The following is a 27,265-nucleotide window of genomic DNA, read 5'->3' on the forward strand; positions in this document are numbered from 1 at the left end:
CAAAGTACACAAGTGTGTTTATTACATTTTTGCAAGCACTTTGTTCTACATTTCAAAAACGCCACCATCAAGCTGTTGGCACATTTATGTACAAAACAGATTAATTGTAATGCCTGCTACAAAGCATTCTTTGTGAAAATACAAACTCTAATACCAGAGGAGAGCCAAAAGCATTAACATCATTACATGAGTTTAAAAGACATAGTTTTAAAAATCAGCACAAACGTTTTAAGACACAAAACTGAAACACTACAATATAGAATTCAAAAGAGGTTCCTAATACTTTTTGCAGAACTGTAATACTGGTACTGCACATTATCAGAAAACTGTTGACCCCGTAGGACAGCTTAAGTGTAAAAAAAAAAAAAACCCAAACAAAAAAAAAGCCAACCCAAAACCCCAAATCAAAAACACAACCAAAAAACCCCCAAAACAAGCGAAAGAAAAGAAAAAGAAAAGAAAAATTCAGTCAACTAATACTACTTAATGCATTATCATGCCACAAGTAACTATAGTATTACCCTCTACTTACTACAAGAATTGTTAAAAATTACTGATGATGCATGACTAGTAATAGTACAAAGGAGAGTTTTACTCAAGAAGTTTTATTAGAAATGCACTTACACTGAGAGAATTCACAATGGTTCAATAAGTGCACAAAACTACCTAAGATTTTTAACACTGACAAAAATGTCTTGTCAGGCTACATCACTTTAAAAGACACTTTACAGCATTCTTGTAGCATTAGAAATAGGCAAAAAAAAATTAAAAAAAATAAAAAAATCCACCAAATTTGGTCCAATAATACTGACTTTTCTTAAATAGGGTTTTTTGTTTTGTTTTTGACACAGGTAATTCTTTCAAATTAAGATGACCTATCTTTCTGATAACATTTTCCTATCAAAATAAAAGTTCAAATATATTACTACACTTTCAAATAATAAGCTCTGTATGGTCTTTCACCTTACTTTAACGTAATACAGGTAAACCAATATGTGTAGGAAAGCTAGAAGCCAAGCTATAACATTTATGGAAGTCTCCTTTAATATATCTTGTACAGTTCAGACAGGTGCAATCCATTTAAATTTTTAAAGCAGGTAAAAAGACATCTGACTCCTACAGTCACTGTATTTTTGATATATTACTTTCATAAATGTAGCTAAGCGGTAATTTCTTACATCATCACATGAACAGCTCCAATTTAGCAGAACCATCATTGAATTAAAGAGAGATCATTCTGTAAAAAACTATGGATAACTATATCACTTAATTAACAATTGTCTATATACCATAACTCTTTAACAGGTAGCCGTGGTATTGAATTCCTCCAAAAGGCAAGTGGCCATGCATTGTTAGCACCACGGTCTGCATGCTCACAATACAAACAGGAATTATCACCCATGGAACTTGGAACAAGAGAATATTCTTTAAAAACATCAATAATAATACAATGTTAACAAAGATAAGAAGCACTTTTTTCTTTTTTTTTTTTTTTCCTTTTTTTTTTTTTTTTTTTTTTTTTTTTTTTACCCACTATTACAAATTTAGAAATTGCACCTTTGATTGTTTAAAACGTTCTTAGGACCTTCATTAACATTGATCAGGGTCCCTCTGGCAGTTTTCCAAATATAAAGGAAAGTCATCTGAATGTTTTCTTCATATATTGTACACCATGTACAATGGTCCCTTTGAAGTATACCTGTAGTTAAAGTAGTTATTGAACTCAAAACTAAAAAGTATAAAAAGCTACTTTTTCCAAAAACATATAAGAAACAATGCGAAAGGTGTTATGCATAACACATACAAAGTGATTAAAAAAATCAAACACATATTTGTATTTGACAATAGTTTAGTATCCTTGATCTAGCAGAACTAATTAGCATAAAAGGATTCAAAAGGCTATTTAGGAGCTTTGTGGTAGAGAATGGTCACACAAAGTAAGAACCAATTAAGAAACCAAGTGCTAGACAACCAAGAATTGTATGTGGGTGATAGTAAGTCACCCAAACCATCTTTTGTGAGAAGCACTTTCAATTGTTTTAAAAATGATTGAATGGCCTTTAGTTAAACAACAAAGCATTCACATGTTAAAAGTAAGACAAGGTTTCTTTTATGTGTAAGCATTGAGCCGCTCTTTAGATCGAGTAGAATGAATATCATGAAGCTCCTGTTCCTCCTTTGATTTAATATCCTCATACTTTTGCATTCTGCAAGCATCTTTCACATAGGCCCAGTTGGCAGACAAGACCATGAGATAATGGACCTGCAAGAGAGGTAACACAGAATTAGGAACCAACAGACCTAAGCAGAATAGAACAAGTTCAAGCTTGATAGCTATAGGACAGAGACTGGGTTTCCATCAGAAGAATCTTAGTGTTAAGTCAAGAAGCAGTACAGCAACACAATGTGAAGTTCAAGCTTGAGCTTCGTTGCTCCTCAGATTACTGAGTTCAGAGCTGTTACTATTACCATGACTAGGAGTTGGTAGCAATGGTTATAAAAATAAACCCTAAAACAATTAAAAAACAACAGCAAATCATGCCTGCTTTACTATTTCAGCTAATCTGCAAATCTACGTGAAAAAAAATGTGTTTTGGTTACTTCTTGCAGACTTTTCCCCATTGAATCCTAATTGTTAAAGTAGTTGCTAATGACAGAAATGTGCTGTAGATATCTGTATTCTTATGATTATATATCTAATACAATTACAGAAAGATTTGATTTTCCTTTCTTGATAAAGTTAACGTTAGCTTTCCATTTAGCCATGACTACTTTCTTCCACACACAACTCCAGTTATTTCACCAAAACCAGTTAATCTGGGAAAAAAATAATCAAAAATCGAAAAATGTGTTCAGCTAGGCAAAATGTGATAAAACAGTCACAAATAAACTTGAGGTCTTAAAAGGAGCACACACTTGGCACTATTTAATTTAGTAGTTTTATTTCACTATTAGTTATACCACAACTTATTTATGTAATACTTTAAAATGCATATAAAATTAAGAAGTGATTTGTATGATTTTAAGGCCACTTCCGTATACATTTTGAATGGAGCAGAAACAAAGTTCATCTTCCATGTAAATTTTTGAATGTGTAAAAATACCTAAAGAACTTGGTTTATATGTATTAGCAAATGGGGAGGACACAATGTCTATGAATACATCTGAGGATTAACACCAGAGAAAGGATATTGACAATATTGTCACATGAAAAAATATTTTTCACATGGCTTTGAATAAATTTAATCTGAATCACGTGCTAGGGCTGCCAGGGACTGAGCTCAACAACAGGTAGAAGTCAAATCTTCTAAATGGTGGCAATGAATGGTCAAACAAGTGACATATTTTAACACAATGCCAATACAAGGAAGGAAGCTGAGGCCTCCAAAGAACTGCACCAAAACTACTCTATTCAAAACTCCCCCTTCAGAAGCATTCCCATACTATCTGCCTGCAGTCTCTTTTAGTTTGCTTATTCTTCACACTTGTGGAAGTCTCTTTTAGAGTTAGTTTGCTTATTCTTCACACTTGTGGCCATCTATAGTGAAAAGTCTACTTCAGCTTCTGAGTAGAGCAATGAACTGCTCTCCTGTCCATTTCAGCTTCCCAAATCTGGGCCTTTCAGGACATCTGAAGGCTTTGAAGGCTTTCCTTTTGAAGGTGGATCTCAAATGTCCTATCTTCAATCTGCTAGACCTTCTTGCAAGGAGCCTCTGACTTTCTCAAAACTTGCCTCCCTCTCACCTTAGGATGTGCTCTCTTGGCTCTGTATTCAGCCAGAAAATAAAAATGTTTATTAATTCAACTGGTTTATTGTAGGACTCTCTGGACATTTATTCCTCCCCTAGTAAGATTTCAGATACTTTTTGATGAGAGCATCTGTTATATTTCTTAATGAACTTTCTCAGCGGCCACAGATAACTTCCTGAAATCAAAAAGATTCCACCCCTCCCTAAGAAATCGAGAAACTAAACTAGGATTCAATCAGTAGAAAGTAGAATAGAGTACTGATCAAAACACCTGGAGATTATGCAAGTTCTCCTGTTCATATTGGACTGCTGTAGATACACAGGTATTTTGGATTCATGTTAAATGAACATAAATAACCAATTTAGTGTGTTCTTTTATTATTGGAAGTGCCAATGTTTTGGGCTTTTTTTCCACAAATATTTGGTGGAATATTTTGCTGTTGCTGATTAGTGCAGGCTAACATACATTTCTTAATCTGGATAATTAAAATCAATGAAAGCATTCCGAAATGCTTCAAAGGAGCAAATATTTTTGTCCTGATGCTTTGTGTCAAGTTTTCAGCCATTTAATCCCTATTTGAAGAATACAAACCAAGTTGAGGAGGTATAACATAGGAAAAATTGTTTAGAGAGTCTGTCCTCTAGGAAAAAGACTGCAGATAATAGTATTTCTACATATCATTAGGAGGTTTCTTATATCTATAGTACAGCACCAGCAGCACAACCTGTGATCATAGTGCAAATGCTGGAGATGGCAGCAGATGGTGTTGCTCTGGGACACTTTCTGGTCATAATTTAGCACAGGAAAAAGAAAAGCCTTGTATTTAACTCAGCTGTTCCAAAAACCTTCACCATGAGTAATCTCTGGATCAGGCATTTTTTAGATCAAATGTGAGACACTAGTGCTGAATTCCCATTCTGCTGAATGAAATGATGTAGATTTCCTCCAAAAGTAAAACTCTTCAGAAAAATCAAAAGAAAGGCTAATATTCCTAATAATTCTGTCATCTCAGAGAATTACAGTCTGCATCTAATGAAAACATCTGTGCTCCTTTTAAGCTGAGATTTTGATTAAGAAATACAATTTCAACCTTAAACAGATTGTAAATATGAGAAACCTTGCAACATGATGAAAATGTGATCATTTAGGCACATTTCATATTCTCACAAAATACTTGATAATGATGTGTTAGAGACAAATTTAAACCTAATGTCTTGCAGTTTCACTTGGCATTTTTCTTCTCCTAAAAAAGTAAGAAACTATTCTGTAGGTATATTGTCCACTGTCTGACCTTCATTAAAGTCCAATTCTTCACCCATCCCTTCCTTAAAAAGTTCAGAACTGAACTTCTGGAGTAACTGTTGAAAATACTTGGAGTTCATCATAAGTATGATGACTTTCCTGGAAACAACTACTTTAGCTTCTATAATTAATATAATCTCAAATACATATCCATGTTATATAATGACATATATATTTAACAGTCCCACCACCTTTGTTTTTTTTTTTGTTTAACACAAAGTTCCTAGATAACATTGTCACACTAAGGAGGTCATCTCTAAGTGGCTGTCTAATTGCATTTCACACTTCCATGCCGTGAATATCCTGAAGCCAGTGAGGCCCCATCAAGACTTATTCAAATTGAAGTAGGGCAGCTTCCACAGTCTGCCTCAGGATGTTTCAATTGCAGACATATGCAAGACAGTGCAGGGTCTTTCCATACCAATGAAACATTCCTGATTAGGTTTCTTCATAAGGTGAAAGTATGCTTCAAACTTTCAAAACTGTAGACTTGCATCTAACCTAGGAAGGGGTTTGGTTATTTTTGTCTTCCATTCCCTTTTGGGACATGTCATTCTCTCAGCAGGGCAGAAGTCTCAATAACTCTTTTCCTCCCCTTACATGCAGTTAATATCCTGCAGAACAGAATCATACTGGGGGAGAGAGTCTTACACATTTCCCTTGCGCTTGTTTCAGGAGAATTGATTTCATCTCTCTATTACAAGACTTAACTTCTGTGGAAGTGCTGGCAGAAGACTACTACTCACATGGTAACTTTTGAGAGGGGAAACAGTATGTCTCATAATTCAGTTTTGCTGTCGTGGCTTTGGGAAAACATCATAGGCACGATGATTACTAGCTTTACAATCAACCCTTCAGGATGGTAGAGATTACATTTAAACCATATTGCACCTTCTCTTTCTAGCTGACATAACCTTGACCAAAGTAAAACTAACATGTATTACTTCAATGATTATTTCTATATCCATTTATTACCCATTCAGACCTAAGAAAAGTGATATTCAGACTCCTATATAGTTCAAATTAAACATGAATCAAAACCTTGGCTATTTTTCCTGCACTCGAGACTGAGAAACAGCATCTACAATATAAATAATTCCAACAGTTTGTTTTTTGTTTTTTTGTTTTTTTATCTTGGACTGAAGTCTAAGAATGATAAATTTTCAAAACAACATTTTCCTTCTCTGCAAAATAAAGCTTTCCCTGACATACACTGTAAAAACCACAAGTATTTCTATACATCAATCCTAACGTATAAAGACAATTCTGTTTTTGAACACCAAACTAGCATTGTCCTTTGGAGACTGAAAGGCAGCTAATGAATTGTGAAAAATTTCTAACAATCATATAAAAATCTGAGACCAAAAAAGTCGTTAAAGTAGAAAGCATGTGAAAATTGTGACTTGTGACTAAATGGTTTTGGAAGTATGAACAAATTTGTTTTGTGGTTTTTGAAATAAATGACTATATTAAAAAAAAAAAAATTCAATACAATTTTGTGTAAAGCATTCTGGTGACAGAGGGTCTGACTATTTATGAACAAGCCAATTTCTTTGGTGAATTTCATTACAAATATTGACATTAAAAAGTTAAAGAAGTCTGCATGTATTAAATAATCTGACGCTTGTAAATGTCCATAAATCCAGAAGTGAGGATATAGTAGTGTATACCAATGTCATGACTTAAAATGTCATTTAAAAAGAGTAGATTTTACCAGTTCAGCTATTCATCAGTATCACTGATCATGAACTATTATTACTGGCTAGTAATAGACACAAAATACTAACTACTTCAGTCAGATGGACTATTCTAGTTTAAAGTAACTGCAATAAATGTTTTTAAAGTGCAATCAATACGTTTTCTCTTTTGTAAGAAACTAATGTTTAAATCTCATTTTACTGTTAAGTCTTGTTAAATTTCACAGACATGGAGATATGCTGCTGTTGTGGATGATAGCAAGATTAACTTCATTAAATTGTATTTGTGATTATTCTTACACCAGCATGTATACGGAAGGGCACTGATTCTTCAGTACCTTAAATGGCTTCTGTACACTTTGTTCTTCACCTCAGCACACTGCTGATAGCTTACCACCTTCTAATAATTTGAGTGTAGATCTGAGAAAAAAAGATGTTTACTTCTTCTTATATGAGACATTTAGGACTCGAAATTCATTTTCCCTCCCTTAAATTACTCCTTCTTTGGGAAAACAAACTTCCATTAAAGAAAGAGACTCTGTTAATATCTGTGTATCCAACCACAAATTTCTGAATTTGCCCTCATGCCCTGTCCCTGGTCTTTGGGCTACTGTGTCAAGTGTGAAGCATACTGCTCAAGCTAGAAATGTGGTCTGGTATGTCAGTTTTAGAAACTACCCCCATCAAAGAGTGGAATGTGTTACTCTTCACCAGGTACCTAGCCTATCACAATGCTAGGTTAAAACCAAACAGTTTAATTACAAAACTTAAATATATACAGCACGGCTGTAAATATTTCATAAAACGTACATTTACCAGCATTTGGATGCTACACTATTTACTAGAACTTAGATCCTTAACTTATATTTCTACTGGAACTGTCAGTGTTATCACACCTGCTCTGTGCAGTCACAGAATCAAATAAAAACATACTTAGATAAGGTTAACCATCCAAAAATATGTGAATATATTCACATCAAAGTGAATCCCTAATGGATTAGTGCTTAGTGTAAACACATCAATGGCATCTTCATTATGGTATGGTGAGATCTGAAGGGGTTTTTTTCAATTTTCTTAAAAGTATCATGTACTTAAACTATGTGGTTCAATGTGCCCTACTTGATTTGCTTCCACTGAGGATGTATTTGTTTTCACTGAAAATCTTTTGTTGGCAATTCTGATTCAAAACTGTTCTTAAAAATGCACAATTGTTACTAGAACAAATTAGCTTTTGTTAATTTCTACTGAATATACTTCAAAACAGTAATCCACTGATTACTGTGTCCATGGAAAACTAAGGGTTTATTGGAAATGCTTCCCCACTACTAATTAATCAATCAATCTGTCTATCTATTATAATCATCACTAGTCAGTCACCATTTTTTCAGGTGGAAGCAGAAAGGTATCAGTTTGGAAAAACAATTAAATTATTAATATAAATTCTATTCTACTATTATTATTTGTGTTCTTGAAACAAAAAAGTACATAGAAAAATATTATTTTTTGATTTAGCAATCTCTACTGTGTGGTCAAAGTGTCCTGCAATGCTAAAAAAATGACAGAGAAGAATTAAAAAAATCACTAAAGCCTCCAGAATACTAGTTTCATTGAATAGTCTCTGATTGTCCTTTTATATAAATGTAATTCTAAGGAGAGCAAAAAAATTTATGGTGCTAGGATTTGATAAAAATTTACTAGTAGCAATAGTAATAGTAATCACCATCACTAACACTTTCTTAATGGAATGCATCAGTACTAAGTAACAGTCATTTTTCATTTCCAATTCAAGCATGTACTATACAAACCTACACTGGCACAGAATCCTCACTCTAAAAATATCTTTATGCTTAAGCAGACACAGCAGATAAAAGGCAGAAAAGCAGGGTACTAACTCATACATTTTTTTTCTCCATGGAACATTCTCATTGGCAATATGTCACTGAAATCAAAGCAATCTTCATTATACAAAAAGAAAAAAAAAAGGCAAAAAGAGCCCTGACAGAAAAATTGTTGCATTCACTTGTATGCACAGAACTGACAAAAAAAGTCTGCTCCTAAAATAGCACCATGACAAGCCTGTGAATACCCAGAAAGGCATAGATCATAAAAGGATATTACTATGGTCTTGAGACAGACACATGAGTTCAGACACTCGTCTGAACACAGCAAGAGAAGAGTAAAAATTCCTAGCATGGACTTAAAGGTATGTAATTTTTCAAAGAAATAGTCATGATATTCTACTTCAAAGGGAATCCATCAATATATTAAAAAAATTAAAAAAGATAAGAGAGAGTATTGAATTACACACTTATATTTTAGTAATAGCATTGAGTGATGGTGTGGAAATTGAATACCTGACACAAAGTAACAACCAGAATGTGCTAGCAATTCAGATGCCAACAGAAGGTCAGAGTCTTGGGTGGCTTACCATAGCAATGACTGCTGCTCCAGCTCCAGCCAGTGCCACAATGAACAAGTGGAATGTCATGTTTAGCTGCAAAGAGGGACAAAGAAAGGGACTTTTATAGTAATACACTAAACAGAGACTGAACAAAAGGTCAGGATGACATAGAGCAAATAATTACCTTCCTGGTGTCACCCTTTAACAAAAGTACTGATTGCTAATACTTCTTCCAGAAGATTGACGTCACTACATGACATTGTACTTGTTTTCTTACAATATTCATATCAGGGACAGACATAATTCTATTTTTAGAAACTGTATTTAAATCATAAAATATTAAGGAAACTAATTATTTTACAGGAAACAGACCAGCACTCTTTTTTATTTTCTTTTTTCTTTCTTTTTCCCCAGTTCCAATCCTACCTTACCAGATTGTCCTGGTTTTGTTAGGATAGGGTTAATTTTCACAAGGAGCTGGGAGGGGCCAGGCTAGCCCAGCAAACCAGCCAATGGACTCTTCAATACCATACTGACATCATGCCTGCTATATCAGAGGAGGGTTGCTCAGGGGACAGGCACATGATTTGAGCAAGCTGCAGCCAAGCTAGGGAGAGGCATCCAGGGCAGTGAGCTGCCACGTTGCACATCACTCTTTGTTTATGTTTTATATTCCATTTGTATCATTGTTATTGCTGTTGGGTTTTTTTTCTCTTTATGTTGTTCTATTAAGCTCTCCTTATCTCAGCCTGTGGGATTTTACTTTTTTCTCCCTGTTCTCCTTCCTATCCCACCAGGGGTGGGGGAGGAGTGAGCGAGCAACTGGGTGATGCCTAATTACCAACTCCAGTTAAACCACAACACAGACCTACAAATGTTTGTGGTGGTTTCTCTCGTGGCAGAGACAGCATAAGAAAATCCCTATTGCCTTTATCAGCTGTAGCTTTCCATCCCCAGATATGGATATACTCCCATCCCAAATTTGCCAATAAAATTTGTTCCTAGTGATGTGATATAAACCAAGTTACTTAAATAATCCAAGTTAGCCACCTTCCTCACCCCACCCCAAAAATAGTTACATTTCTTTTTCATTTAGGTGATCTGGTTTACACATCAGCCACTGAGTGATGACTGCACAGCAAGGGCTCTATTTTCATAGATGGTTTTGGCATAAAGGCAAATTGTGTACCTTCACTCTCACAAGATTTATTCAAACATCATAAGACTCAGTGAAACATTTAGCAAAGCACCTTCTGACCTCAGAGATCAAGATTATAGCCTCTCTTTTTTTTTTAGATAAACATCATTTTGTTTGTCCGGTCTTCATCCCTGATAATTTAAAACCAAAACCAGAAACCCCAGCTGCACTAAAATAGATGGCCTTCACCTAAAGGAGAAACAAGAAAGAAAAGTGTACTAGGAGTTATCCTCCTAACACACTACAAGGTTTGGGGAAATCCATTTGAAGTCTTCACTCTCCTGTCAAAACAGTAATCATAAGATCTTCAAATAGTGATTCATGACATAGACTTCTTCATTGTGTAGCAGATGCATTAGCTTTCAAAAACATCTCAGTAACAATATATATGACAATGGAATTATTTAAAAAAAAAAAAACAAAGAAACACCAAAAAAACCCAAGTGTATTTAGATAACAAATGGCTAGAGAAATTGCACAGATTAAATTGAATACACAGCAAAAGACTAGGAAAAATACTTGCTGACTGTACTTTCCACGTGGATTTTATTTCTTCATCATAGCTAGAATCAGAACATTAAGAGTAAGAAGAAAATATGCATCAGTTACTTCCCACTGTAACACACATTATGGATTTGCCAAAAATATTATCACATTTATTCACCTCATTAGAGTCACACATCTTGATGAAACTTTCTGATGTGGTGCAAACCTTCTTTTCCTCTCCAATAGTTACAATACCTGGAGCAGAATAAATATTCACAGTATTTAGTATTCCTACTACATAGCAGCTTACTGCACATGAGATAAAAAAATGAGAAATACAAATTCTTGTCTGCTTTTCAGAACTCTTTTTAACAACCAAATCATGTTTTTATTGTTGACAGGGGGACTGGAGCACCTCCCATGTGAGGACAGGCAGAGAAAGTTAGAGAAGGGAAGGCTCCAGGGACACCTCTAGCAGGATAGGATGAGGGGTAATGGTTTCAAAATGAAAGAAGTTAAATTTAGAGTAGATATTAGGAAGAATACCAGCCTTCACTGTGAGGGTGGTGAGGCACTGGGACAGGTTTCCCAGGGAAGCTGTGGATGCCCCCTCCCTGAAAGGGTTCAAGGCCATGTTGGATGGGGCAACCTGGTCTAGTGGGAGGTTGGTCCCTTCCAACCCAAACTATGATTCTGTGATCATTTCAGCCATCACAAAACTAACACATCACCTCTGCAGGTAATAATTTTTCAGACATTTTAAAAAAATATCCTCATTCCAGATTTTGATCAGCATAATAATCACATATAAAGCTCACAAACATTCTCTATTTGATTCTTTGATGAGATATGATTCTATCATATCATGCTGATATGATATGAAGCTTCATTCATGTTATAAAAAAGTATTACCCAAATGTGTGTATCTAATTATCTGTTAGTTATCTAAGATAACTAGCATCTGCTAGCTTGTTTCCTTTAGCTAATGTCCCTATGCTAAATCAAAGACTAGCTTGAAGAAAACTGCTATAGCTCTGTCACAATAAAAAATGGTATTGTTCTTTCCTATTACTAATCAGCAGTTTTTACACTGAATTTACAGGAAACAGGTATGTTCACAGAATACACATTTGATATGTTTGTGTTCTATGAGTGTTTTAAATAGAATTAATAATAAAAAAGGCAAGAATGTTGGCAAACCAAAAGGTCATAGAAAGAAGAATTAATATTATTGATGAGATCTGTACAGATAATTGCTTTCTCAACTCACCTGTCACATCAGAGGGGTGAGGGGGGAAATTTTTTTTTTTAAAAATTCACCCTTATGAAAACAATAATGTGAAATATTTTGTTTGAGGTTAAGTGAAATGCTTAATATGAACCAAACTGTTTCATTCCCAAGTAATACAGCATTTTTTACATCTTAAAATAACTATTCAAAATATACTGCAATTTTATGTTAGCAGGCAACAAAAGAAAGACAGAAGGAACTGCCTGATGAGAGTATGATTACCCAAAGCTCTGTGAGCTGAGAGGCCACGGAGGCCAAAACACCTCGATTCAAATCAGTTTTGTGGCAGAAAGGAAATGAATTATCATTGCCAAAAGCATTCTCAGACATTTTAAGATTACGAAACCCCTTTTGTCCAAATTTCCCACCCCCTAAGTCTATATCACCTGTTTATTCTAACTTCCATGGTTGAGGCTTTAGCCCCTCTCTCTCTCTCCAGCAGCCTCTTAGAGTGTTACTAATTGTACTGTCACTCTTCATCAAAATTGTTGCAAGTAATAAATCTTGTCCTGTCCCAATTCACCTCTGCAGAGAGAGATGATAACCTAAGATCTTTCATCTCAAAATTGGTGTCCTGCTACACGATTAAAGAGATATTAGTTCTTCAGATAAACGACTAATTAAGCATTTGAGAAAACTTCCTGCAATTCCTGCAAAAGAAAAGATTAACCAGGAGCCCCTCTAATATACTGCCTTGACTAGTGGGCAGAAGGATAGAAAGATGCTTAACCATTGTTTTAGAAATATTGAAACAATTCATTTCAGATACATAGAAGCAAAGCAATGTGATGCTTTCTTTTGTGGAATCTTGCTCTATTTGTGCTCTTCATTCACGCACCATACTGGCGAAGATCCAAGCAGAGATTAGCTCCATCCACTACAGTGGCATTTCGGCAAATGGTCCACAGATTGAAGTACATGTAAACAGGCAGAGAAGTGAAAGCTGTAACTCCAAGCCAGGCTAACATAAAGATGTATGTCAGCATAATAAACTGCAGTAAAAGAGGGAAAAACAAAACCAGTGGTAAGTCGCAACTTACATGATACTTTATTGCACAAAAAGGAACCACAGAGAAGTAACAAATGCATTTCTGAATATTTTTGTCTGTTTCTGTCCTTATTTAAATAATGGGTTTGGCCTGATAATCAGTTCACGATCTGGTCCAAGTGAGCACTGAGAGGATGTTTCTTAAGAACATGCAGTTATGCTTCCAGAAGTGTAAGCTTATTCCACACTCTTGTCACTCTAGGGCCTGTGATTGACACAAAGCACCATATCTGAAGTACAGACAGCTGCATCCTTTGGGAAGCACATCTGTCCCTCTCTCTTACCACCACAACCTACCACCACAACACCCACACAGTTGTTTATTCCACCATCAATCATAATGCAAGATATTAGAATGAAATATTGTAGGCTTTGCTTGCTTTTGCTTTCAAAATCTGAGCCTTAATAAAGTCTTGGCATTATCCGTGGCTGCCACAAAATCTCATTGGCAAAACCATTTTCCATTGAACCAAACAGGCAATATATTTGTCATCTTGTTACCGTGTTTAGATGTGTTTGGGGTCTACACACAGGGGAATTAGTCATTCAGAACAAACTCGGGTGCTTACCTCTGTCAAGAAATGCATTAAATTACATGCTTTGCAACATGTGTTCTCCAAAGGCTACGCATTTTCTTTTTTTAGCCATGAGACTCAAGAGAATAGCAATCTGCTTGTAGGAGGCATTGAATTCTACTTGCCTTCAGGGATGGTAGCTATGCTGTCACACCCAGCTTCTGTAAATACGTACACATACTACATTACTACTCTGCTGCTAACCTGAGATGACTAGCATGTTCATCAATAACAAATTACCTTTTCATTTTATACTGTGGAAAAGATGTGGAAATGCTACGTGGTTAAATGTGGAAGGTAGGTCAGCCTCCAAACGTTGACTCCAAACAGCCCCAAGATTTCAACACACTAACATTTTCCTAGCTGCTTACCACAGAAAAACACTGACTCTGAGAAGAAGAAATAAGAGCTATTTTTCAAAGCTGAATAAGCTGGTCCCCAATCTGCTTAAAATGAAACCTTAAGGGAAGGGAAAACGGAAAACATTCTGTAGTTCTTTTTTAATGTAAAATCTCTTACACCAGGTGATAAAGGAAAAAGCTTAATAAAAACACAGATTTTAGTTACAGAAATCAAATAAGGTCATACTCAAAAGGGTTGCAAATGGTAGCAAAAATTGTGAGGTGGCTTGTCTGTGGACCTGATCAAGAAAAGTCGTCCAAAACAACAAAAGGTTTAAATTTTAGGTGAGGTGGTTTTATTACTTTGAAGTAATGGGATGGACATTCTCAAACAATATTAAAGAGACCTTAATTTGATTTGCTTTAACTCACTTTCAAAGAATATTAAATAAAATAAATTTTAATTCTGTAGAAGTGTATTTACATAGGGATTTAATGTAGTATAGCTAATCCAGTTTAAAATTCCATTCAGACTAATTTTCCTGATTGTCTCTAGACAGATGAGCCCTTCAGCAGTAGTTTGAAAAACTGGAGAATTTATAGTACTAAAAATCAAAAGGATGCAGAAAGTAAAAGATGAAGTGGCACAAAGAAGTTTTCTTTTTAATACTTTGGCTATCTGCTTTCCATCCTTCAGTTAGACCTTCACTCAACACTTCAGCTTTACCTGCCAGTTTGTAAGTTATGAATCATTTCAAGATTTCCCTTAACATCCGACTAGTCTAAAAGGGAAACTCATGTGTCTAATTTATGTTTATAGATTTTTGAAAAAGGATTCATGCTGATAATGGCTGTATTCCTCTCCAACTTCTCCCAAAACCACACTTACTAAAAAAAAACAAGTGATGAATAGAGAAAGCGATAGCAAAACCTGTAATAAATACACACCCTCAAATGTTACAGTAGACTTTTCTGTGTGTCAGCTGATTTATATAATGGAAATTCTATTCCATCTATTGCAAAGAAAACAGTCAATGCAAGTAAATATTGTACTGCATAAGCTCATCTTTCTTTTTTCATTATTGTTCCTTCTTTTTGTTTGTTTGTGCTTTTTTCTCTCCATATTACAGTGTTAAAGCTAATGAGTCAACATCTGGTTCAACCCCAGGCACTCATTTACAAATAATTACTTGGGAAATTACTTAGAAATGTAGATTCGCTTCAGGCCTATGGATTCCCAAGTAAAATTCTATGTCTGATCTTAATTTATTATCAAGCTAAAGAACTGTACTCAGTTTTTCTAAAGCAGGTGCAAGAAATAAGAAAGCAGGCTTTCTGTGTGTTCTCAGAACAGCTTTTAAATTCTCAGTTTACTCTATTCTAGAAGTATTTTAAAAGTAAAATTAACCTCCTAGCTTATGAGTTTGCCAAAACCAGGTAAATCTGAGTCCTTGTTCTTGAGCCTTCTCCTAGAATTTCTGAATAATATTTAATAAATTTACTATATCTCTCAGTGTAGTACGTACGTAATAATTTAATGGACAAATAAATCTTTGATATTAATTATATGACTGAACTCTAGTAACTGTTTTTAAGACTGAACTCCACACAGATTCAGGAATCTTCCTTTTCTGTGATGACCACCAAATTGAGGAAGAAAATCAGTCTTACTATGAGCACTAAAATACCGATTGAATATCTTTATTTTGTGATCTCTGAACCTGCTTGCGTTAAGAATCTTGCTTAAAAACCTGTACTGAGAAAATACAAAGCATTGGTATAGCAAAGAGGCAGAAAAAAACCCAGAGCCTATTAGCCTCTAAAAAGATCTGCCTTGGGCATAGAATAGGAGCAGAAGAAATATGTCAGATGATAGCTGCTGGGAGTCACAAGAGCTCTCTGCTCAGTCTGAGCTGCCTGCTTGTTTATGGAAGGGATTCTCTTTTAAAAACATGAATCTGTTTGGTTGAGTACCTCAGAAAAAAAGTTAATCAAATGCTGATTTCATTTTAAACCTGTATTTTAGGAAAGGAAGAATTTTATTTTTCCTCTTTCAATCACTTTTGACTGAAGAGACAGTGGCCAATGATACATCCAAATTCATGTCATAACATCAAGAAGATGGGAGGGAAAAGATAGGATAATATTTTTTTTATTATTTCTTTTCTTTTTAAGTGTAAAAATAACTCAAATGCAAAACTTCACGTTTAATCACTTGCTAGCTATGAGTTATTCCTGGAAGCTGCTAACACTGACATCAGAGAAGCAAAGCACAAAAATGTGATCTGGGTAACGATATACTTTCTGCTGGAGGGACAAAAAGGTTAACCTTGCAGGACAAGTTATTAGCTTCTAGCAGTAGGAGGTATTAGCTTATAAATTCTTGTTCCAGTGGAATGAAATTGTGAATTTATTTTTTTTTAAACCAATGGTAAAAGACTGAAGTATTTTTTTAGGTCATTTTCTCTGCCATTACAGTCTTTCCTCTTGGCTCTGCAGACCTCACAATAAATGCCTAAGGAGCCTACTCACTCCAGGAATTAAATTCAGAACTCTGTCTCCTAAGATTCAAAGGGCTCTTTCCCCTTTGAAGTAGCATTCTGCTATGTGATAAGCTAAAGATTTATGAAAGAGCAGTACAGCATCTTAAGGAGATATCACAGTTTGTTCTTATGTATACTATACATTGCATTGGTAGTGAAAATTACTTTCTCTGACCAGTTCAATTTTCACTGTCAGAAGCCAAACACACAAACCCCAACCAAACTGGAATTGATAGTGAAATTCATCTACCAAATCATGAAAATAAAAGTTCAGTCATTGAGACGATGGGCCCTAAACCCTAAGCCCGAACTGAATTTGACACATGGATAAACTCCACAACCAGGTGAGGGGATTAAGCCTGGCCAGGTACCTCCTCGTTAACAAGGGCAAGACTGGATTGGCCTCTGTGTTGGCCACCAAGAAGAACTCCTAGCTCTGCTGCCCACTGCAACCCAGTAGGTGCTGAGTGGTGGGGACACATGCCATCCCAGACCTTGGTGTGAGGGATGGCACACTATGTGGTGAGAGGGCCAGAAATGGAGGCCAGACCAAGTATACCCCTGAAGCAGCATGAGGGTTGTGGTTTATCCATGTGTCAGGGGGCTGAGTGAAGTGTTTGGAATTGGGGTTTGATACATGGGCAATTCCCTTCTCTGCAGAGACAATTGAGACTGGTTGTGTGAGAAAGCTATCAGCAGTTCAGGGAAAGGCTGGAAGAGTACCAAAACATTTCTATTCACTTTCGCCCAGGACCTGGCCAAACATGGATGAAAGCAAATTGGGTGACCAACAGCAGGTGTCTTGCTTGTTAAGAGAAAAGATTTAAGCAGGCCCTGCTTGCAGAGGTAGTCATCATCTGCTGGTGGATGCACCAGGCAGAGTTTCCTTAGGAAGGACCCTCTGACTATCTCTGAATGATCAAGGTAATATCTAAATATGTTCTCATCTGGTATTTCCCCCAGGATGGCTTTGTGGGGGGTGTTGGGTTCCTTCATTTCTTTCTTCTTCTCGGTTGTATCACCCACGGTGAGCAGGATTGTGGCTTTGTTTAGTCTACTCATTATTAGTCAAACTATATTGTTTGTGTCCTCCATGCCATTTGAGTTTATGGTTTCCTCTGTTGTACCCACGACTGGTTGGCTTATGTTATTCTTCCATCTCCAGGAGACAGATAATAAATCTGTACTGATCTTTCTATTGATAACCTTGTCTTTCCTGATAGGGCATCTATTTGGCAAAACAGTCATCACTACTCAGTTTATGCTAGGAAAAAGTAGTTAAAGAAAATAATTATTTGAACAAAACAAATCTTTAATCTTTGTAGTGATTAATACCTTGTGCCAAAATCATGGTTGATGAAATCCTCTTGCCAGATTTTATAAATTTTTCATAGACAGTATTGGCTTTTCTGAATCATGAACTATAAAAGTAAGCAAATATCAACCCTTCTGGAAATATTTTTTTTTATGAAATCTGTTGCACAGATCAATGTCAGGAAGTAGTGATTTCAGAGCCTCTTCTGAAATGGTGTGTGTACAACAGAACAGCTTTCATAGTGGTCATAGCTGGTGGAAAAGCTGTTTCCACTGTATGTATTATGCAAATCCTACCTATTTTAATAAGACCAAAATTTCAGTTACTGCTTTCTTTTTAACATTTAGAGGTACTTGTCCCATCAAAAGCACATTCACTGAATTTCAAACAATGTTCTTGTTTTAATTTTGTTGTGAACACTTCAATAACCAAGAAGAAACATTGTACGATACCTTCAGGGACCCTAGGGACTGAGACAGTGAAATCCTGTCTAAAAGGTACTGCTAGTACAGAGAGTTGGATTGAAATGGGAACAAAGTAAACTCCAAGCATTTTATTGTATGAGGACATTGCCACTTACTACAAAAAATAATACCAAGGCATAACAAATTCAGAAGTGCCTGAATAAAACTTAATGCCAGAAACCTCGTGTTACCGTGTCATTTTCTTTGTTCCAAACCAGTCAGTAGTTACATTAACGCTCTCAATTTAGTCATATACTTATTTTACATGAACTTCCTGACATGTGCTCTCAACCTAGAGAGTTGTAAAGAAGACCTATACCTTGCTGTGCTGACGTGTCGTTCAGATTTGTTATCCTATCGTACACATCGAAAACTTTATTTCTTACTTACAGCTTCATGACCTAAGAGGTTCCTTCCAAACCTCTTCACAGGCTCAGAAATTCTCTTTGAGATTTTTGTTTGTTTTTTTTTTTTTCAGATATCAGAACTGCATCTACAGAGATCACATGCTTCCATCCTGCCAAAAGCCTATTATGCTTCACTATGAAACCCTGTCAGTGCTGGCCACCACCTGAACACAATCCCAGGGTTAGCCTGGTTGTCTCTAATTGGAATATTGGAAGACAACTGACCTCTCTGCAGTGTGTTGTGTAGTTCTGGGTACAGTTTCCCAACTGCACACCTGCAGTGTGTTGTGTAGTTCTGGTTCTGGGTACAGTTTCCCAACTGCACATCAGCTCAAGGCCCTATGTGTCATTTGATGGCAACTCAAAGGATGAGCAGGAAGATCTCTTCAATTTCTTCCTGAATTGCTCTCTCTTTAATGTTATCTTCACTTTCAATTTTTTATAGAATTTTATTTCAATACTAATAAACACGTATTTAGCTTTAGCACTATGAACAGCTTCAAATTCATAAATGACCTCAGGCTCTCAGGCCTTCTGTCCCAGTGTTGTCCATTTTTCCTAGGAGGAATTCCTGAGTTACTGCTGCTGTCTCCTTATCCTGTGTAGATTCTGAATAAACACATTTACATACTCTTTTTAAATTATTCATTGCAGTTGCCACATATTTTCTTAAATGCTGAACTTTGTCTTGATGAAGTTGTACTAACAGAGTGCATAGCTCTTTCTGCAGTTTACAAGTCAGATATGTACAGATGTTTTTAAACTCATTGACATACCAATGCTTAATATGCTACAGGTCATCCTTTGCATCCTAGCCAGCCTTTCCTGGTGTTTGTATACCCTCTTCTTACAAACAGTATGAAATCCTTTTAGGAAGGACCATTCAGTTGCTCACAAATGGCCTCTAACAATCTCATTTTTGTGCTAGCTACTCTCTCCAACATTCATTCCTGAAGAGAAGCAAAAGTTTTTCCAATTTACCTCATTTGACATACAATGCTGCTGGAAGAAAGAGATGGGTGTTCTGATAGGATCACTAAATGCACTATAAATCACAGAAAATACACACTTAAATTCTTTTCTGCTTGGTTTAGAATATCACTCTCATTGTTAACAATCACTTGTGGGATATTTATTATTGCCACTACAAAACATGTTCGTCCTATCTCTCTCTGACATATTATATTCCCAGGCACAGCTCCAAGAGTCTTGATGAAACACGGATACATTTCATGCTATGCTGCTACTGTTATGTGGCTGATTCTTCTTGGCTTGCATTCAAGTTAACTGCTTCAAGAGGAAAAAAAGATAATATTGGTTAAAATTTCTCTTCATAGCAGGCCAGACTTCCCAGGTCTCCCTAACTGCAATTAATCCATATATTAAATAATAGCTATTGTAAAATTCCTTGCATTGCTCAACTCTATTACCTAGAAAGTTAAAACCCTGAAATTTTGAATTTTGAAGCATCTATTTTATGGAACAGGTTTGTCTGTGGATTTTTTAGATGTTGTTTTCCTACAGATATTTTTTCCTGCAGATATTTTAGATGGATGAAAAACTGACAAAGCTAGAAGCAGTTCTTGCTGTTACTTTCTGCTTTTCATCTGCATGTATTTTTTTCTAAGATTTCCTTTAAATGTGTGTTTTGAGGTTGAAATACTCTATGCATGATTTCTATTGCTTTGTAGCAATTTAATGCTTATAAAAAGCTGGTTTACTTTCTGTTTTACTCTAAGTTGATTTACTGGTAGCACTGGGGAAGGCAACTTCCACAGCTGCATCAGAAATACAAAGAGATTTGGTAACAAATTGAAACTTTGCTTTGCAAAAAAAAAAATACCTGACTAATTACCAGAACATACTCAGTTTGAAGTACAATCTTCCAGATAGGAACTGCTTTTAAAAAAAAAAAAATCAATTATATGCTTATCTTTTCATATTGTCAGTGTTTTCCTTCTTCTTTCATTTTCCTTTTTGGTGGTGTTTCTAACACTTTGAAGTACTCTCTCAGAATATAGCTATACTGTCATTTTTTTATCTAAACATGATTACAGGTGAATAATTTTAAACCTGCTTTTTTTAAAATTGGAGTAGATGTTCATTAAATACTGTGGCTTCATGAGTTCTTGAGACTGTGTTCATGCTAGAGAACTATTCAATTCAAAGCCATGAAATAGGAAAACCAATCAGGTCCATTATGACCCACTCCCTGACAATGGAAGCAAGGCCTGGTAGTAAATTGTCCAGGTATTTTGCTTCCAAATTGCTGATGACCTATCTATAAAATCCTGATCCGTACTCTAATGGTTTTCAGTGATAAGAAGTTTTCTATAGAGAGAAAAAGTAACACCCAGCTGGGAAGAGACTACACTATACAGATTGTTTGCATTTTTTGTACTGCCAGGTCTGTGGTTTTTGTTCAGGAAGCTTACATGGTTTTATACTTGGGAACAAGGCAGTGAAGCTTAAACTAGAAAGCAAAATTAATACTCTTACAACTTCTTTAAACAGATGTGTCACTCAAAGTGAATCCTTGGTTGTCAAAAATAAGAACAAGTCCTTACCTTACTTGTTCTTAATGGGCTTGAGAAGCCTATGAGAGAATCAAGGGGTAGGGACCTTCCCTTTTCAATTGTTGTCTTGCCAAGCAGTGAAAGCCAATAACATGGCTTTTAATCAGACAGGGGGTTCTAAAGATGTGACCTTAAATGTTAAAGCTTTTCAGCTGAAAGAAGTATTGATAAAAACACTCTGCTTTGCTAAGTCTAACCAGCTTAACTTGAATGCTAATCATCATGCAGGAACAGAAAGATGCAAGCAGTGAAAGGATAAATTTACAAGTTTCCCTCCTTATTTCTCGACATAGAATACCAAAAAAACATTTACAATGGTAAGCATGAATTTGTAAGACATCAATAGGAAGATGCAGTCAGTATGAAGAACAGAAAGCTGTATATGGTTTCTGTGGATTTGAGGGATAGTAACTTTAAGTGGGAGATCTGAAAAACAAGCAAGCTAGAAGCCATTTGGAGTAGATAAAGGAGACATCTTTGACCATAAAATTGTGATAATGCCACTAACATTCACAGGTTTCAATAACTATAAAAAGAATAAGATGTCTAGATGTGGTTAAAAAGAGTAAGGCAGTGAGGTGAGAACAAGATTCAGGGAAAACTGGTAACCTGATGAAACATTCAAGTTAAAACTGGGAAGGATTATCTGAACATAGGGGAAACAAAGCTATCATCTTGAACAATTTGTGATAGCTCAGAATGGAAAGGTTGGAAATATATGACAGCACATTTTAACAAATATTTCATTATGATGAACTACTTTTAGACTGAGCTTACATGCCAAGGAAAAAATCTGTCCTCATGTGAAAGACACACAGTACAACCTGAAGCAACATTTTTTGTCCAGTTTATCACCAACAATAAAAATTCTGTCACTGAGCAGTGAGACTGAGAAGCTACTGGCAAGGCATATTACAATGTCTGGCACACTCCTCTATCCAAGGAAGAAATCAACAGTGCAGTCAACAAAAGGGCTGTGTATAAAATATGTGGTAAATCATGTGAAAAGAGGAATGATCAGATGAAAGAATGATTTTATAAGTGTGATATCCCTGAATAAGAAAATCTGGAAGTATAAAATAAGGAAAAAAAAAAACACAAACCTGCCAGATTATGGAAATAAAACAGACCAAAAGTACACCTAGAAAAAAAAAAAAAGCACCTGAAATATAGAAGGAAATAATTTCTGAGCTCACAGAAAAAGATTTCTAAAAGCATGACAAATAGAGGAGAAAAAAGTAGTATCTTGCATTTTTCTTTCAAGAAACTGTATGTATATTAACAATGTAGTTGGGAAACCAATGGCATGAAGATAAGAGTTTCTCTTAACCACTCTGCTGAGTTCTGAAGTATTGCTAGGGCTTGTCCTTCCTACTTCAAGAGCAAACAGAGAAGATTGCAAGGAACCCAGGCCTCTAAAAAAAATTCCAACACTGCTGTAGTATCCAGAGATAAAATGACTTCCAGAAACTTATGAAGTTAATATCATTAATGACTTATTTAATTTTCAAATAGTCACCTGAATTCCAATTAAAGGGGCTAAGCTGTATACATCCTACTAAATGTATATAGCTGGCTGAAGAGCTTAATATGACAGACTCAGCTTAAACTTGAGAATTATTATCTTTGCAGAAAATAGGACGGTCACTTGGAGGAAAATTCAGCACATGTGAGAGTCTAACCCTCTCTCTTCTTTGAATACTGAAGGAGCATAGGCCCTTCTCCTGGCAATCTTAGCAACATTCCAAGTTAGGTGGCATTAGATCTGTGGCACAATATATTGCCTCTGAAATTATTTCTCCATCAGCTTCTAGGTCTTTTGTGGCAATATTTTATGATTCTGTTTTTTAACTATGCAGTCTGAAAGGTCAGACCACCATGTAAATCTCATTTTTGCCATTTCCCATGTCACTGTCTGAAAACACTTAGAGCTTTTGCTGTAATGGGGAATGGAACATGTAAGAGGACAACAGTTTTGTTAGATGTTTTCTTTATTTAAAGATTGGATTGAAGGATTCTAGACCCATATGTACATCTGCTGTCTTGGAGAGAATATATACTTCACATTTACTTCTCATAAATAAAGAAGCAGTGGTATGAAGCATTCTGCATTCCTCAGATAAAGCAGTATTCAATCAGGAGGATGCCCTCTCTGTCTGCCTGCTCAGCATTTTGCCATCAAAATATCCAGATATGGTATCTGATTTTCATAAATAAGAGCTTCATTTCTAGCATTCAGAAATGATGCATCTGTTCTGGGTGGGAAAGCCAGCTGAGCCTGAACTGAATGCTGTTCCTCCTGTTACACAAAGAATCAAATGTCAAGATGATGCAGTTTCACTGCCTCTGGAATAACTAGTCTGCTAAGGGTAAAATGGTGGGACCAACTCCCATCCCTCACAGATATTTTTTCAAAGCATGTGAAAAAAAAAAATAAATCTGGAAATATTTCTGAAACCAGGTTTTAGTCAAAGCACTCAAGAAGTATGGGTCAAATAGCACTCAGGTAGCCAAAATTTTCAAAGGCAGAAAAATTCATTTCACTCACTCAAATAAAAGGTTCCTAAATACTAAAGAAACAGAAAATATATTAGTCAGTGCAACTTAGAATATAAAGCATCTTTCTCTTGAGCCTCAACATGTCTCTTTTAAAAGGTAAACAAAGAAACAAATATAACTGCCAGCATGAAATCTTCATCCAATGTTTTCTGATTAAATAAGAAGTGCTTTCCCATTTCGCAGCATCAAATTTTCTAAAGAGTAAAACCTTTCAAGGAAAAAAAAGCCTCATTTGTGTTTCTTTCTCCCTTTTTTTTATAGACTCTGTAAACAGGCACTATCACTTTCACAGGCCCCTTCTCAGATCTGAGAGGGTATACTCCAGAGCAGTACTGGCATGACTTGGATGCTAAGCCTCTGAATGTTCATATAAGCTGATTATTCAACTTTACAACCACTAGAAAGGTTAGGCTGATCTATTTTTTTTCCCCATTACTTCAGGAGAAAAAAATCCCTACTGCCTATGTAGAGCTAGAAAGTGAGCTAGTAACAGTGAAAGGAGGAGGGCTGGGAGGTGCACAGGAAAAGTTTCTATAGACCTTGGCTTTCAGAGTTTCTAAAAGCCTGCTTTGAAAAGAAAAGCAAGGTGTTGCTTTTCAGATTTCTGGTGAGAAATATAGTTTGCCCAAAGTTAAAAAGAGCTTTTCCTCCTTGAAATTTTGTGTTGATTTTTTTCTCCATTTTCCTAACATGTTTAGTCACAGACATAATAAATATCCTCATGCAAAATATTAATGAGAAGTAACTGGGACAATGGTAAAGCAAAAGAACTTCATTTTGCAGGCTTTATCATGTTAAACTGGTATTTAGAAAGACAGGGAATTTGATTAGAAATCATAGTCACAACTGGATTTCTATGAAGGTATTTTTGATGTGGAGTCATTTTTGTAATTTTAATTCTTCAAAACAATGAATATCCTGTATGTACATTTCTCTTGGTCTTAAGGTATTGCTAATAGAAACCAAGGGTTTAGTCTTTGACAGCTAATTTTTTATATTTACAAAATTACTATCTCAAAGTTTTAAAGTTTTTCTTGCAACTTGTAGTACCTGTCAATCCTCTTCAATAGCATTATCTTGTTTTGGCAACTGTAGACAACAAAATTTATAACAGCAGATTTGATTAGCAATAGAATGGTCTGGGCTTGACAGAGAAGGGTACTGATTAGGTTTGATTTACCTCTCCAGTCATCTTTTTGTTGTTCCTAGAACTTATTTCTTCATGTCACTGCATGACTTAAGGAACTCAATAAATTATATCACTGCTGGACTGAAATAATTTCTCATTCAAAATGGTTTTTTTGCAGTGTTTTTTTTTATAAAAAGCAAGCTGTTATTTTTTCTGTTAAGAATTTTAAATACAAGATAATCAAAATAAAAGTAGCCAAAAAGGCTTTCAAGTTTTAATTGATAAAAATGCTGTATATCCTGTTTTACTACCAAACTTCAAGACACAGAAGCAAAAGCCAGAATAATAACCAAAAATATCTCCAGACACTGTATAGAAATCTTACTGATACATCATCAGAATAAGACAAGCAATCAAACTGCAGATCTTTTTTTCGTTTTGAGGGAGCAACAAAAACTTCCACTAACTTCAAAAATAGTAACAAGAGTATTCTGCTTAAAACAACTTGTGGCTCGTTTTAATTATGATCATAAATACTATACAGCCTTGACTTTAGCTGCACAATGCAGCCCAAAGTTTTTAAAAATAAAACACAAATTTTACAAATTACTGATGAGGAAAGTAAAAGCTGAAGGAATTAATTCAATTAATCACTAATACTAACAGTAATATTAACCATAGAACAGATGCTTAACTCTTCATCTAGACATGTACTGCAGAATTACAGTTTAGACTGCAAGGGTATCAAAACTATGAGGGGATGCAGCATTGCTCTGCTGCTGTGCTGAGGACAGGGATTTATGGGAGCTGTGAAGAAAAAATAATGTTCTGAAAAATTTGCTGCTCTGTACAGAATTTAAACTAGTTTAGTAGGTTCTCAGTGAATATGTATTAGAGATTTCTTTCCAGGACATGAAAGTAGTGTTGGTATAAGCAATGACTGCTCTTTATTTAAAACGTTCCCAGTCTTTATTTATATATTTATTTAAAGGTTTTAAAAAAGTTTTTAGTCAAAGTGCCAAAATCATAAAATGAGATTTGACAGGAACAAAAGAAAAAAGATGCAAAAGCAGCATTGCTGTGGAGCACGTTATGTTTATGTAGGGCTGGCACACATGCCCTATTACCCACTTTCCAATGTACAGATTATCTGTGTTCAGTTTAACCTTGAGTGTCAGGTTATCCAAAATACTAGTTTTGATAGTCTTTAGTGTGACTGGAAGATATTCTCTATTGCTTATATTTTTTCCCAGTCTGTATTCCAGTAATAAATGTTGACATTTGTAGGAGGAAGGGAAACTCTCCTCTGGCTATTTTATATATTTGTTATGGTAAATATAGTATAACCTTAAGGGTACCTTAACATAGATTTACCTGGCTGTATTTAATAATTTATTATTCATCAGAAAATACTATTTATCTGACTCTAACAGCTACTAAGTGCCCAGGCCTTTTGCCTTTGATGCAGAAGAGTCAAATACCAAAAAGTTAGTTACTTATCTGATATTGAACAGAGACTTTAAAATACTTCCAGTTCAAATAGCAATTTTAGTATGAAAAAACCTCAGTTTTGGTCCCAGTACAACTCAGAATTTTTTTAATTCAGGGTCATAAGTGAATGGTCTCTCTAAACCAGAGATAACATAGGAGTAAATGAGGAGCTGTTTGCCATTTAAAACCAAAACAAAACCTGATGATAGGTCTCAGCTTGTCCCAAAGAGGAACAGGCAAGATTTTAAAAATAACAGTGGAAATACTATCATTACACATTTGGAGTCCTGTCCCAAACAGTTTGTTTCCCACTCAAGTGGTGGAATTCAAGAGGTAGCAAGAGTTACTTGGTGATTAACCAATACAGAGAAATTTTCTAACTCTATTCTCCTTTGCTATTATTTTAACCACTAAACTGAAGTATCAGAAAATATTAAAAAATCAAAACCCAAAAAAATAAACATTACAAGGCATTACAAATGTACAAAACACATTCAAATTGTCATAAGTGCTAAAGCTTTCTTGAACTGCTTACCCAGGCACTGACACATCTGCCACAAGTGGTGATTTTGAAATCCCCATAGAGATCCTTGATGGCACCAGTTGTAAAGAATCCTTCCACCATCAGCAGAATGCCATATACAAAGAATGCAGCTGCTACACCATATATCACATACTTGAAGATGTCAATC

The 27,265-nt window shown here is 35.5% G+C and overlaps 1 protein-coding gene across 1 annotated transcript; it reads right to left on the reverse strand.

The window, feature by feature from the left end:
• Positions 1–27,265, reverse strand: GPM6A (glycoprotein M6A; the record flags this gene model as incomplete). Its single annotated transcript, XM_008938232.1, has 5 exons — positions 1–2,263; positions 9,178–9,243; positions 11,013–11,089; positions 12,964–13,117; positions 27,109–27,265. Coding segments are annotated over 5 exons (607 nt in total), but the record flags the coding sequence as incomplete, so codon positions are not given.

The sequence above is a fragment of the Merops nubicus genome, unplaced genomic scaffold (genome assembly GCF_000691845.1).
Source record: "Merops nubicus isolate BGI_N331 unplaced genomic scaffold, ASM69184v1 scaffold3500, whole genome shotgun sequence".
NCBI lineage: Eukaryota > Metazoa > Chordata > Aves > Coraciiformes > Meropidae > Merops > Merops nubicus.